Source organism: Sphaerodactylus townsendi, linkage group LG01 (genome assembly GCF_021028975.2).
Source record: "Sphaerodactylus townsendi isolate TG3544 linkage group LG01, MPM_Stown_v2.3, whole genome shotgun sequence".
NCBI classification, from domain to species: Eukaryota; Metazoa; Chordata; class Lepidosauria; order Squamata; family Sphaerodactylidae; genus Sphaerodactylus; species Sphaerodactylus townsendi.
The window spans coordinates 171,599,829-171,614,868 of record NC_059425.1 but is presented as its reverse complement, the minus strand read 5'-3'; the positions used below and the strand labels follow the sequence as shown (position 1 = coordinate 171,614,868).

Here is a 15,040-nt window from a genome sequence, read left to right as displayed (position 1 = left end):
CCACAGCTTCTGGGCAGAAAGTTATACCGGGGTTGCGAACCAAGGCCGCCACAGCCATTCAGGAAAAATTGCAGGAAAAGAACTGGGGAAATTGTCAATTCTGAGCTGATGCAAATAGGTCCACAGAAGGCTGGCCAAATCTCTCTACAACCTGCTGAAAGATCAGAGGGCTGACGGATTACTCGTTTCCAACCAGAGTCCGTCGACCGAGTCAATCCACTATCACGTTCGAGGCTCCCTTAATGCGCTTGGTCGAGATGGCAAACAGGTGGGACTTCATCCAGATAAGGATGTGAAGGGCTTCTCGATGTAGTGAAAGTAACCTTGAGTCACCCTGTTAGTTCAAGTGTGCCTTGGCTGAGACGTCCATGCAGAGAAGGATGTGACGGTAGAGAGTCTATTGGTGGATGTGAAGGAGGCCATGCCAGATAGCCCGCAGTTCCAGGATACTGATGTTAAGTTTCTGGTCCTGGGGGGACCAGGAACCCGGCATGGGTTTGTCTAGTAGAGAAGCCCCCCACCTCGACATGTTGGCATCCTTCTTACTAGGGAAGGTTCTTTGGAGGAGCAGGGAGTTGGCCCAGCAGCCCAGGCTGTGTCGGACTCTCGGTGTTAGGGATAGGAGCTTGTCTCATTTGTTGGTAATGTCAAGCTGGAATGGCTGGAGATCAGCTGGGAGATCTTGTGTGCTTTTTCTTCCAGTAGGAAGAGAGTCTCTGCTTGAGTATCTACGATGACATGCAGATGCAGGAGGTGCTGTTTGGGAAGGAGGTTGCTCTTGTCCCAATTGATCATGTATCCATGGATCAACAGGAGTTAAAATAACATACTGGATGTCCCATCTGGAATCCTCTGGGGAAGAAGAGCATATGGGAGATACCAGGATTCTGAAAAAGACCGTGGGGGCCAAGGCATGCCCAAAGGGGAGGGCATGGGACTGAAAGTGCTGGTTGTGATAGAAGAACCTGAGATACCTCCACTGAGAAGTGAGAATGGAGAAATGGAGATGGGCATCCTGGAGGTCTATGGAAGTCATGAAGGGGCCCATAGTTAAGGCCTTCATAATGGATCTTACAGTCTCCACTGTGAGTGTCTTTTGGACTATGAACTTGTTTACAAAATTGAGGTCCAGAATGGACCTCTAGTCTCCATTCCTTTAGAGGACCATGAAAAATACGGAATATACCCCCATCTGTTCCTCTGAGAAGGGAACAGACTCAATGGCATTGTTGAACAGGAGGTGCTGGAGTGCTTCTCCTGTTTCCTGGGGGGTCGCAAAATTTTATTTAGTAGCCATATTTTAGAATTAGTAGCACCCAGTTGTCTGGCTGTGAGGCTAACTATTGGGAGAAAACCAAAGAAGATGACCCCCAATTGCTCCCTTCATGGCACCACTGTTTAGGTTTGGGAGTGAGCTCAAGCTTTCCCCAAGCAAGATGTCTGGAACTGATTAGGTCTGCTGAAGCATGAGCCCCAACAAAAGGAAGCTCTGGAATGTCCCCAGGACCTATGCCGCTTGGACTGTGGCCTAGGTAGCGTGTGGTAGAAGCGAAAGAAAGAGCAATAAGGAACGATAAGGGCATCAATCTACAGGAGAGAAGGACTGCTGGAATTCATCTCACATAGCATGTTGCATCTCCTCCCTTACGGAACACTGGATCATGGCTGAAAAATCCAAGGGACAAAGTGGCCGCCCATCTGCAGAGTAAGATGGCTGCCCTTCCACATGGTTGAAAGTAAACCAGGTAGGTCTTACATTGTGTCTGGAGTTTTGTGTGTGGGAACCACAGACCTGACCCTGAGGATCAGAAGCGGTGGGAATGGTGACTGGGGGGCAGTTCTGGCCATCATTACCTTGCCGGGTTGAACTGGCCCATCTCCCAGGCACTCTTTTGCTTAGCTGCCTTTTTTGCCCTTTTTTAGAGGATACATAGAGCAGCTTGCATTTGTGCGGCTTGAGCTTGTGTCCCTTGACGGTTGCCACACCCGCTCCACTTGTGAGAGTGTTGGGAGGGCTGGAGGTTGCCACTGGCTGTTGTGGTGGCAGAAGGGCAGAGTCCTCGTCCCCGCTTCGAAGTTCGACTTCCTTTTCAGTGCACAGATTAATGGCGCTCGCTGAATCAGTCATCACTCCTGAGGGGAGCGGAGGAGGCAAAAGCAGAAAGGAAGGAAGGATATAAAGGTTAAAGATTCGGAAGAGAAGACAAGAGTCTCCCTCTCTCAGCTGCTCTCCCATACGAGGCAGGAACTAAAGGTTTCTGGGGTAATAGAGGGCCAACCACAGGAAGTTTAGAATTAGTCCTGTTTTCCAAAGGAATGAGCGGGAATAACCCATCGGTGAAGATGCCCTCCCCCTCAGAGAGAGAACTTAACTGAAAGCACCTTGTTTTTGCAACACTATTTAATACAAAATAAAACAGAGCGATTTTTTTGTTTTTACTAAAGCATTCTGACACCTATTACATAATCACCTCTAGTCATGTGAATTATCAGCAGGCAATTATAAACTATACAAAGCTTCCCAGATATTCAGTTTATTAAGTAATACACTGGTAGAACTGAATATTCTGTACCTCCTTAATGCTCTTGGAGGGAAATCATTGTATAAATTCTGCAAAAGTACAGGCGGCAAATCAGACTATTCTTAAAAGGAGTTTGGACTTTATGTAACTATATCGATAACTAGCAATAGTCACTCTGCCCCTGTGCCAATAACAAAAGCAACACAAAGGTTCCATGCCTTAGACACAAGGTGGGGATTTCAAAATACTCTTAAGGATTCCCGAAAGGAAGAAAAAAATGACTTCACAAATTAACCAAAAGAAAAAGGAAAGCCCAGCACATTACATTTGTTAGTACTGTCTTAAGCAGGTGCAAAACAGTGTCCGAGCAAAACCGAAGCTGCAGAACATATTCGGCAATAATGACTTTATTACATTTATTAAATTTTAATTTCTCATTTGGCATCAGGTAAAATTGTTCAAGCAGAAATAGGCAACCACAAGACTTTATTATTAAATTTACACTTCGGCTAAGGCAGACCCACACTTCCAAATTAATGAACCACAGCACTGCATTTGATATCTTTTTAAACAAGTATAAAACCACACAAGAAAAACAGCTTTTGCAAGCATGTGAATATAAAGCTGGGTCCTTCATTTACCTTCTGTAACTGCTGCTAAAGCCTTTACCTCGTGGTGAAGGGCCATGTACGAATCTACACGTGTTCCCATAAAGGCAGTTCCCAGTCTTCAGCCAGTTACGACACTGTGTCTAAGAGACAGACGTTACTGGGTGAATTTCAAACTGATTTTGAAAATGCAGTTTGTATTTTAAAAAAATCACAGAGGGTTTTTTTTTAATCTACATATATAAAATCCAGCCCAACAATGATATGACAAAAACCGAAGAACATTAAATCTAACCATGATATTACCCACTACTCCTTTCCAGGAGTATGGATAACACGAGAAATTTCAAAGTTTATTTTCATTAACAGATAATTAGTCTTTACTTTCATTAGAATCACCACCAAAGAACCAAATTACTTTATCCTTCTTACATGTGGGCTACTTCAGACACAGAGCACGTATGCATTTGGTATGCATACCTTCTTTTGTGTATCTTAGGCCCCTTCCGCACATGTAGAATAATGCACTTTCAATCCACTTTGCAGAAGTGCAGAATAGCAAAATCCACTTGCAAACAATTGTGAAAGTGGACTGAAAGTGGATTATTCTGCATGTGCAGAAGGGGCCTTCGACAGGCATTTAAAAATTCACCCACACACTTCACATTCAACACAGTACAGATTCGTTTTATGTGAAAAGTGAGAATCAGCTCCAAATATTCATAGCACTCAACAAATCAGATAACTAGAGTTGAAAGAGAATTTTTTATGCTTTAAGGAAAAATACCCCATTCTCCCTTGACAACCCCCTTCCGTTAACTTACATAAGTGGTGCACTACCTTTCTGAGCCTGTAGGCAACTTTGGAATTCTGACACAGTGTGGTGGTCGCAACCACAAGATGGCTGCCATCATTTACTTGGAGTCGCACACTGTCGACCACAAGTGTCAAACTCACGATGCACCAGATGTTATGGACTACACTTCCTATCATCCCCTGCCATCATGATGCTGGCACATCTGAAGGGCCACGAGTTTGACACCTATGCTGTAGACCAGTGATGGCGAACCTTTTTGAGACCGAGTGCCCAAACTGCAACCCAAAACCCACTTATTTATTGCAAAGTGCCAACACGGCAATTTAACCTGAATGCTGAGGTTTTAGTTTAGAAAACACAGTTGGCTCCGAGGCGTGAGTTACTTAGGAGTAAGTTTGGTGGTAGTCGGTGGCTTTGCTTTGAAGCAACTGTGCATCTCTTCCAACAGGTGAATCACGACCCTAGGAGGGTTTACTCAGAAGCAAGCCCCATTGACAGCAACCGAGTTTACTCCCAGGTAAAGGATCGCGCTTTTGTTCTTTGAATGAAAATCAGTGGGGTTTAACAGCACTGAACAGGGTTACCTACACAGCTTCCCCAAGATTTGGTCTTAAGTTTAATGCTAATAATCGAGATCAGTGGCCCAGGCCAGCCTAGATGTGGGGGGGCATGGGGGGGGACTCTGTTTGCACGTGCCCACAGAGAGGGTCTTGAGTGCCAGCTTTGGCATGTGTGCCATAGGTTCGCCACCACTGCTGTAGACCTTTGTGCTATGGGGGCAGTTGTGCCAAAGCAACATTTTTTTAAAAAAAATCTGTTACTTCAATCAAATCTCCAATGGTCAACCAGAATCCTTGCTAGGCTATCAAAGCTCCAATGGCCAACCAGAATCCTTGCTAGGCTAAATCCTCACCTGGCCCCACCCACTTTCTAAACCCACTTGGCAAGTGTCAGGAAAGGTGTTAGCAAGCACAATGGTGCCCATGAGAATCAAAGTGGGGACCTCAAATTTAGCGCAGTATGAACCTCAGGAAGAAAGGACTGAACAAGATACATTACATTAAGGGAAGCTGCATAAAAAGAATATCTAGGTATCTTCAGCACTAAGCCATTACACAAAGTAAGACCATAATCAATAAAACAGCAACACCTTTACAATGGCTAGTCAATCTGACCAGGGGTAGGAATTCCTTTTCAACTCCAATTATCAGTATCATATATTGAATACATAAGACTATCCACACAGACTCTTACCAAGAGGAAGTTGGATAAGATTACGAAGTCAATTTCATCTGAACAGATGTCTATATGTGGCAGGCTCGAATGCCCCCCAAAGTTGGGCAGGGGAGAGACAGAAAAGGGCCCGTCTGTACTACAACAGACCATAATATGAGGAAGATGATGGAACCTTCCATCAACGCACTGAAGTCCTTTGAAACCAGCGAATCTCCATGATCTCTTCAAGGTTGTAAAAGGGAGCCCATCCTAACGAGGAAGTTCTATACTCAGAATAACGTTTTACTTCACTCACCTCTGCAGTACTTCCAGTGCTGGGTCCAAGTCTTTCAAACACGCTGGGTCTTCGGGAGGTGCTATCGGATATGGTCTTGGTATTTTCCACTGTGACCTTCCTTCTAATTTTTGACATTTTGTACTACTTCAACCAAAAAAAAGAGAGCAACACTGTAAAATTCTCAAGTTGAGCTATTGCAACTGTACTCATAGAAAAAAAAATAAGTTATGATATTCATTTTCAGGAGTGTCTGTAAAAACGTATGGGGAAACAAATGCAGCAAGTTCATCTGTGCATGTTTTTTTTAAAGACAGTTTGATTTGTCTCATGCTGGCCAGAAAAATCAAGACTGAGACCCTTATTTATGCCCTGCGATGGCTTCCCCTTTCATCACTTGGACCATATCCAGCAGATGAGGCACTTCTACAAAAGATCTAAAATTAGTTTCTCTCCAAAACAGTATTTGTCCATAGCAGCAAACACATGAACTGCTGTCACATTTTAACATTACCTATAAAAATACACCGGTTTTCCAAATACTGCAATAATTTTTCTGAATCTTTCAATGACAGCATAAATCAACTGCAGCATTGTCAATATAATCCATGGAGTTACAGGGCAGTACACTCCAGATATAGGCAAAGATGATCCTTTGTGCTATACTTGGAATTATCTGACCCACTTCCAATGGCAGTGCAAGGAACGAGCACAGGGATAAATCCAAGATAAAAACACAAATGTGAACTCGATTAAGCAATGTAGTTATGCACAGCACAATTCACTAGTAGCCAGGAGGCTAATGTTCCCAAGGCCATGGATCCACATAGTTTTACAGTTAAAGCTGTGCTTATGGTTTCTGGCGTTTAAACACAAGCAGTATTTTGCTACTTAGGAACCAGCTCCGATTTTGAAATACAAATCCACCTAAGCACATTACATGCCTAAGGAAAACTCACCAGTTTAAAACAGGAGGCAACATTTTCCAATGCATCCTAAATCATCTCATCGTGCCAGATAGTTTAACTTTGATTCTAATCAGCTCAACATGTAGAACCCATTTCTACCAAGAACAGCAACAGTAATCTGAACATTCAAATATTTCCCTACCTTACAGGATTTCCAGCCTTTCATGTACTCCCATTTAAAAACTTACAAGGCCCATTAGATTCCCTGTTAGGGGATTCAAAATAAACAAGCAATTGTACCTACACTCTTACAGGAAAGCAGAATTAGCACCAAATAAGCTACCTGTTAGGTCTCAGACCTTGAATCAATAAACGGACTCCGTCTTGTTGATCAGTAGTGTTTATCGGAAGGCATGAAGCACTCAGCTTGGAAAAGCCAGTTCTGCCAAACCTGGCTTTTGCTATCCCCTTTATTCAGAAACAATCCCCCCCCCCCCCCCCCGTTTTCCCAAAGAATGTGAGAAAGAGTTACGGTGGGGTGAAGGGACCCCAAGGTCAGCGACAGATAGAGATAAAGCCACCTGGGCCCAAGGTCTCCCAGCAGACTTCAATGGGGACGAGTGGGAAAAACAAACCCAGTTCTCCAGATCAGAATCTGATAACAATTTGGGAGGCAGATATTAATATGGAATTTCACACAGAGAAATGATAGCACTTAGATTCTAAGTGCTCTTTTCCCTTGAGGTTAGCATTTCTATTCATAGAAATGAGGGAGAGTGATCTTCACCAATTCCACCTTCTTAGTACAAGCTCTGACTTCTTCCCTATGTTCTGAACAAACTGTAGGGGAACAGGAGACTCGGGGGCAGCGGGGAGAGAGATGGAAAAGCCACTGTTGATACAGTCTGACTACGTAAGATCCCAACCAGACAGTAACAAGCATCTTTCAATACTACATTCATCTTCAATCGCTCTACAGAAAAGCAGCATGCCAACGTTCGAACAGCAATGAATATAAGATGGAAAGAAACAATTCACAGTTGAGAAAAAGTTCCCCCCCTACTCAGCGTAGGCAACCTTTAAAAAAAAATTAAAATACTTAGTACCAAATTTTTAAAAATAGAGAAAATAAAATGTTACCCCTTTGCGCACTTAATTGACATTCTTCAGCGTCAGCCCTGACCAAGAATGTCCAAAATACCTTCTCAAAAGTATTCAGGCTCAGACTGTGACACGGGTAAAGAGTTCCACAATTGCCAGGTAACCATGATGTGCATGCTTGCTATAAGAGGACACAGCGTGCTTATGCTGAAGGACACTTAGGTTTGATTATGAAGTAAAAGGTACAGTTTCCCCTTCAGTCGTATCCGACCCTGGGATACCACTGCGAGCAGTGATTTTATAGGCAAGCCGCTTTTGTGCAGTAGTTTGCCACTGCTTTCCCCGGCTATTTTTTACCCCCTAGCCATGAGCGAGCTAGGTACTCATTTACCAGCCCAAGAATGGATGGATGGCTGTTGACTGTGAGCCAGCTGCCAGGATATCTGACCCACAGGGGGCTCAAACTCCTAACTGTGCAAGAGTCAGTGCAAGCACTTAACCACTACGCCACGCGGCTCCTAGGTTATAAAGTACCAAAGGCTAAAAACAAACAGGAGAAGTCTTGCTTGCAAGCTGCTTGCACATCACCACTGACAACAGAATGCAGGCTTCAGTAGATATGGCAAGATCATTTTTATTATCTGGCAAGGTAATTTTTATATTCCTAAAAGAGAGATGGGAAGGCAGCTTATGAGCCTAACAGGGGTTTGGGTCTTTGAGCACAATATAAGAGTCTATAAAGGCACACACGTTTTTATTCTAACTGGCTCCAGTGATGGGATAAGCCCAGGAGAAGAATGATTTAGATTTCATCAGCGTATGTAAGCAGCAGCAGCATCTACTGACATTTTTGATGCAAGAACCGAACCTGAGAAGCCCCGGGGCCTTTTCACTGCGCAACTTGCTTTTCCAATCCTCACGCAACTGAGGGAATGATTTTTCGAGACATTTCGAATGACTGAGAAACAAGGAAGAAAAACACAAAGGTTTTCTTCTTCCTAAGAGCAAGCAGGCTCTATATTTCTATACTCCGTTCTGCAGAAAGATGACGGTTCAGACAGTTGAGGTGCAGCGGTTGAGAAAATTGTATTCTTCTGCATTAGAATATAGTCCCAAATGAATATGAGAATGATCACTCATTTTTAAGCGCTCTGTTAAAACCACTGCATTGTGCGTCGTGGAACACTGTATTTTGACACAAGAGCATTTATGCCAAAATGCATTTTTACTTTCAAACGGATGAGGAGAGCAGGGCTAGGTAGGAGTATTCTACAACAAAGAAGCTCTGGCTTGTTAAGTCCTGTGGCGGAGGAATATACAACCCTACTATATCTTTCTGGAAAACAGAGTATAGTTCACAAGTTTATCCATTATTTTATATTTATTTTTTATGTCTAAGAAAGGTTGTATGCATGCATGCATGCATGTATAGTTCACAAGTTGCCCTACCATTTCACGCACTACCCATTTGTTAAATAAGTCTACAACTTATATATTCTTTTCCAATACATGTGTACACATTTTCAAAAAAGAAACAAACAGGAAATGTTAACAAGCTGCCCTCCTGGACAGTGGTGCCTATTCAACTCCTTTTCATTCTTATTGTTTTTACCCAAGTCTCAAAATACCATGGAGCTTCTGTGCTTTTAAAAAGGTGTTGCTCCAATATCCTTGATCCCCTGCCCGACCCAGCCTCTGCCAGACTTTCATCTAGTCAAGAAAGGTCTATGGGGTGAACAGGAAAACGGGAATGAGTAATTCAAGGAATGGAGCCAAGAAATGTTAAAGTTTCAAAAGAACAGAATATCCAAGGGAGTATCCTGATGATGGAAGGTGCTCTTCAAGGGCCGTAGCTATACTGGCTCACATACGTTCTAGTGTGGCCCTCCCTCCGATCCCCCCACAACACACTTTTTAAAGGGCACGTACTCCAGTAAAGAGTCAGTGCAGTGTTGTGGTTAGTCAGCCTAGGATCTGGTAAACCCAGGTTTGAATCCCTACCAGCGCCATGGAAGCGTGCTGGGTGACCTTGGGGCAGTCACCACTCTCAGCATCGACTCTCACAAGCACTTGGATGGGAGTCCTCCAAAGAATACCAGAGTGATGTGCAGGCAGGCAGTGGCAAAACACCTTCGAATGTGTGTGGCCTTGAAAACCCTACAGAATCGCCATAAGTCAGCTGTGACTTGATGGTATTGAAACAAAACAAAAAACACACCAGACAGAAGTCGCCCTCTGCTGGCGGGGCGGGAGGAAGTGTGGCTGGGAAGCGGGCGAGGGCTGGACCTGTGTGATGGCAGCTTCCCAGGTGCCCTGGCCTCTTTGCCCTGCATGGGGCTGGCTGGTGGCTTGCAGTGGAGGGGGGGAGGAGGAGAGCAGACGAGGCGCCGAACAGCACCACCAGTGCAGACCAGCCCAGGCCACCCAACGCAGGGCGCATCGCCCCAACACCCCAGTCTCGCAGCTGCAGCAGCAGGAACCTGTCAGCTACATGGCGGCCGGGCCACTTCTGTGAGAAGGTGAAGTAAGGCAGCCACCAATGGAGGGGGAGGGGCGCGCGGAAAACTCAGTTCTTGCCCCGGGCTCCATTTTCTGTCGATATGCCACTGTGCTACTCAAATACAGAAATGCCTGTAAAGATATATGCCGGATGTAATGGGAACTCACATGTAAAAATGATCACATTCATACAAATACAAGAGAACAATCCTGTTCAGTAGCATTTTAAAGGGTAAAGCACTGAACTGTGGACAAGAATACACCCAAGTGCGAAACAGAAGTGCATCCACTCTTTTGTCCACACTCCGATGCATCTGAGTTAACACTTAATGGTTATGCTGGAATACATTTTGTTAGGAAAATCTCAAAGCTACCACTGGACTCGTGTTTTATTTTGCTGCTACTAACACAGCTATCCATCTGGAATAATCAGCAACAGTGTGTGTTAGCAAAGCAGCAGCCTTCAAATTCTTTACAATATACTTAAATTGGCGCAAACATTTCTGTAAACCAGGTCAAGTGGACTTCCATTTTCACCTATGATCAAAATGAGTATCATTGGCATGATTGGCAGGTCGGCCAGCTATCACAAAAGACAAAGAACTACGTGGAATACAAAGTTAACTTGATACATAGGTAGAAACTGAAAATTAATGTCTGCTTGTCAATTTGCTTGTAGCATTTTAAACAAACGTTTCACTTGGTCACAGTAATGTCCTGTTTGGGATACCAATGCAAAACCCTGGGCAGCAACTAATTTTGCCAGAGGGCTCATCTGAAAAGGGATTCTATGACCTTCACCATCTTCTGATCAATGCTGCTGCCTTAGCCATTGAAATGTGTACAGAACTATTTTATGTCTACCAATCTTGATCCTCTTTGATCTGAGATTGCAAATGCCTTAACAGTCCAGGTGCTCGGGAGCAACAGCCGCAGAAGGCCATTGCTTTCACATCCTGCATGTGAGCTCCCAAAGGCACCTGGTGGGCCACTGCGAGTAGCAGAGAGCTGGACTAGATGGACTCTGGTCTGATCCAGCAGGCTTGTTCTTATGTTCTTATTTAAAATATTCTACATTTAAGGATGCTGTTGGAAAAAGGCAGCCAGCCTCACATTTTCTCCTCGAGCATCTTTTCCCCTCAAAGTAGGTCCTCGTTCTGTATAGGTCCACATGATTAACTTTCTAAAAAATAAAGATTATTATTAATGCTGGATGCCCATTGCTCCTACCAATGTTTATGCAAAAATGGCATCCAATTAAGAAAGAACTTAAAAGAGTGTTCTATCAGATGAATGCTTAAAATTTGTAACTGATGACCCAGCATTCGTTTTCACAGCTCTTGTAGAACCTGCTTGTCCAAAGCTTGTGCGGGCATGTGCCAGAATTGGATTTCAGACTCACATTAAAAGACATATCTGTGCTACACATATGAATTGATTTAACAGTCATTCCCTTTCGTTACTAAAGGAAATCTGGGTGGGCATGCAGTTTTCAAAACGTTAGGCTTCCTGATTAGATCTGGGCCTATTTGATGAGCGTCCAACTTCGAGTGCCATCTATTTGTAAAGCACTGCTTTTGAATGGGAAGCACAACCTGTATCCTTCTCACAGAATTCTGACACAACTGGACAGGCGGAAAGATTTTTTTTAAAAGGTCTCTGATCCCAAAGTGCCAGGGATGGGGATGATTATTAAAAATCTAACCATTCTTTATGTTGTCACCAAACGATAACCTTCAAAATTTACTGGGTAGTACCACAACAATTAAACTGGTATCAACAACATCAGCTTGGGCCATGGAGAACTCTTTTCTCAAGAACGGCAGATATTGCCTGGAGCCATGTGCTTGAAAAATCTAATGAAATTCCCAGGGACAATCATCACAATTCTAAAAGTTGAGACCTCAAGGACACACCGGTACAACACTGGGCCACAACTGTACTTTCCTTAGACTTTATTTCTTCCCATATGAAAGATAACACTAACTTGGACTAACACCCCCTCAGAAAACAATTCTCCTATCTTCTATTCAAAAAGAAGCTTTTTCACAGTGACAGGTCTGCAAAATTCCCATTCGCCACAAGGCATTCTACGAAATATCCTGGGATAGTGGTCTTCGGCGTTTCCAGAGCTAGCATAGGACCCACTGAGCTGCATTCATGTGACCAACAGTCACGTGGCATCAGAGTCACGTAATAAGAGGACAAAGAGCCTGAAGATCTCAATGGTAAAGGAAGAGGACTCTGCCCTGAAACAGCCTGCAGAACATTGGAGGACTACGTAGGAGACGGTGTAGCTTGGGGAAGAAAAGTAAGGCAAGAGACAGAATTTGCAGGAGGAAGATTCTGGACCTGTATATGCTAAAATGGTATCTTCATCACCACCGAACGATTTCTGAGGGTTCCTATGTACTTTTCAAATTATCTGCTTGCCTCTTGGAGAGTAATCAGTAGTAAACGAAAATGGACCCACAGGGCCTTAACTACAGCTAAAAGACTCATGTCACAACACTGGAGAGATTAATGTCCACCTCCTGTAAATCAACGGACTGAGAACTTAACAACTTTATCAACATTTGAACACATGGCATATAGTTGACTTATTTTCAGATATCTCTGGAAACCTTTTATGGAAAATTAAATGTAGCTCTGCCATCACTGTTGTTTTGTTCCCATTCCTGCTTCACATATACACCTTTTCCTCCTTTTATTAGTTTGTGGTTTTTTCTGGTTGTTTTTGAAAGATTTTTTTAAGTTGTTGCTAAATTATCTTACTATCCTCCTACTTCTCTTGTAGCATGTACAAAGGAACATACCACCTTTGCTCACCCTCTGAGCTAGCAATAGGTCCTTCCAGTGGTGGGATTCAGCAGGTTCACACCACTTCGGCAGAACCGGTTGTTAAAATAGTGCTTGTAAACAACCAGTTGTTAAATTATTTGAATCCCACCACTGGAACCAGTTGTTAAATTATTTGCAACCCATCAATAAAACCAATGTTCTATTACAGTTTTCTCATTGAGAACCCCAAGATTCCTAGGAGCATATTTTGAAAATCACTTCTGTATCTACCTTTCCCATCAAACAGCCCTTCTTTCTCAGCACAAGTCTCCTCAGCTGAGGACATGTAGATACAAGATCAACCCCAAGTGGTTAAACTACAAATCTGTTAAAACTAACAAAGCTGTGGGGTAAAATTCCTCCCTCCTCACATTTTTTTAGAAGAATGAATGGAGGCGTATTATCTTATATTATCATTGTCATATTAGTAAACAATATCCTCCAAAGACAGACACTTGTCGATTGCAGCTTTTCTTCTCTAGACATACCTGCAGCGAAACAATTGCCCCTCAAAAATCTACAGATTTTATCCTTCTGCATGTTTTTGTCTTAGCCAAGGGATTGTACCTAGACTAAAAAAACAGAGGACACCTGTAACTGGAAGGTGATGCAAGCAATGAATGTCATAAGAAAGCATTTGCATCACCAGAAGAGCTTGATAAGGCGGCCCAGCAAAAGCTGGTGGAATTTATAGAACACTTTTCTCCCGATCTTGCGATTTTCAATTGAAAACTGAACAATCTTATCAGATCTCTTGGAAACCTAGCAACACAAATAAACCAGCTCCTGGTATTGAGCAGTTTTTGAGAGAAGGTATAAGAGAACTCTCTGTTCCACCTTGCAAGACAGAAAAAGGAACTTTGTTCAGAATCTGATAAAAACAAGAGCATGCTTTATCCAGATCAAACCAAAGAAGTGTCAGTGCAACAAAAGCATGAAATTTTGCAAGTGATATCAAATTAAATATCCTGCCCCTTTCTGCATGTGCAACGTTTCACATTCTAGCAGCTGCAGAATCCCTTGGAAATCAGCCCGATCAATCCAACAGGATTGATGAGAGGACAAAATGGGGAAGGAACCCATGCACACTGTTCTGAGTCCTTTGGAGGAAAAGCAAAATAATAATATACTATAGACAGAAAAGCCACACTGTCCTGTCATTGTAAATGACCCTCAAGAGACACTGAGGCCCCTTCCGCACATGCAGAATAATGCACTTTCAATCCACTTCCAATGCACTTTGCAGCTGGATTTCACTATGTGAAATAGCAAAATCAACTTGCAAACAATTGTAAAAATGGAATGAAAGTGCAATATTCTGCATGTGCAGAAGGGGCCTGAATCATACCACACATCAGATCTATCCAGTTACTTCATTTATACCCTCACCCCACTTTTCTTTGCAACGGTGAAACAAAGTAACGTACATCATTCCCGTCCCCTGCATTTCATCCTCACAACAACCCTGTGAGATAGGTTAGGCTGAGAGCAGCGACCAGCCCAACCTCACCCAGTGAGCTTCCACAGCAGAACAGGGATTCGAACCCAGCTTCCTGAAACCCTGATCCGACACGCTAACCACTACACAAACTGGTTCCCCCAGCATCCCAGCACACGACCACATCTTCAGGTAAAAGCTATAGAAAACAACAACTAATGTATTAATCAGATTTTTATCCAGCCTTTTCCCCACCACGGCGAGCCTCAGGACAGTTAATAATTTTAAAAAGTTCTAGCAAACAGCAAAAACTGCAATTGTGAGGGGACAATACTTCAAGAATGTGAGAAGCGAACGAATTCTGAGTTCTACTCCAAGGTCTCCTTGGTCAGATGTTCTGAATAATGGTAATAATCGGGGACGATCTGGCAGACTGCAGAGGACACCACTGCTGGACCCTAAAATGGCGGTAATTTATTTTTAAAAATGCAGAGAATTTGCAGATCCTTGCCCTTTAAAAATGGCATTATTAAATCCCAATGAGTTGACCCCGGGGGGCATAGATAAGGCTAACGGGGGAGGGGGCTTCCCTGCCTCTCCCCCTCCAGGCGACGCCCCCGTTTCCCCTCCCTCCCCGCGGAGGGGGGGCAATGACTCACCTGCTCCCTCCTCCCGCGACCTGCTCCTCCCCGCCGCCGCCGCCCCCGCCGCCGCCCAGGGCGGAGAGGGGGGGAGAGGGCGAGGGGGGAGTCCGTCCTCTCGGGCCTAAGAGCCGCGCCACACGAGGAGGAAAGTG

The 15,040-nt window shown here is 43.8% G+C and overlaps 1 protein-coding gene across 1 annotated transcript in view; it reads right to left on the bottom strand.

Annotated features, from left to right (window-relative positions):
- The window catches only part of ZC3H13 (zinc finger CCCH-type containing 13), a 70,192-nt gene extending 55,155 nt beyond the window's left edge, over positions 1 to 15,037 (bottom strand). The window contains 3 exon segments of the mRNA XM_048499816.1: positions 3,164 to 3,273; positions 5,479 to 5,601; positions 14,904 to 15,037. Of these exon segments, the coding sequence (XP_048355773.1) occupies positions 3,164 to 3,273; positions 5,479 to 5,595 (227 nt within the window). The 5' untranslated portion in view covers positions 5,596 to 5,601; positions 14,904 to 15,037.
- Positions 15,038 to 15,040: the final 3 nt, after the last annotated feature.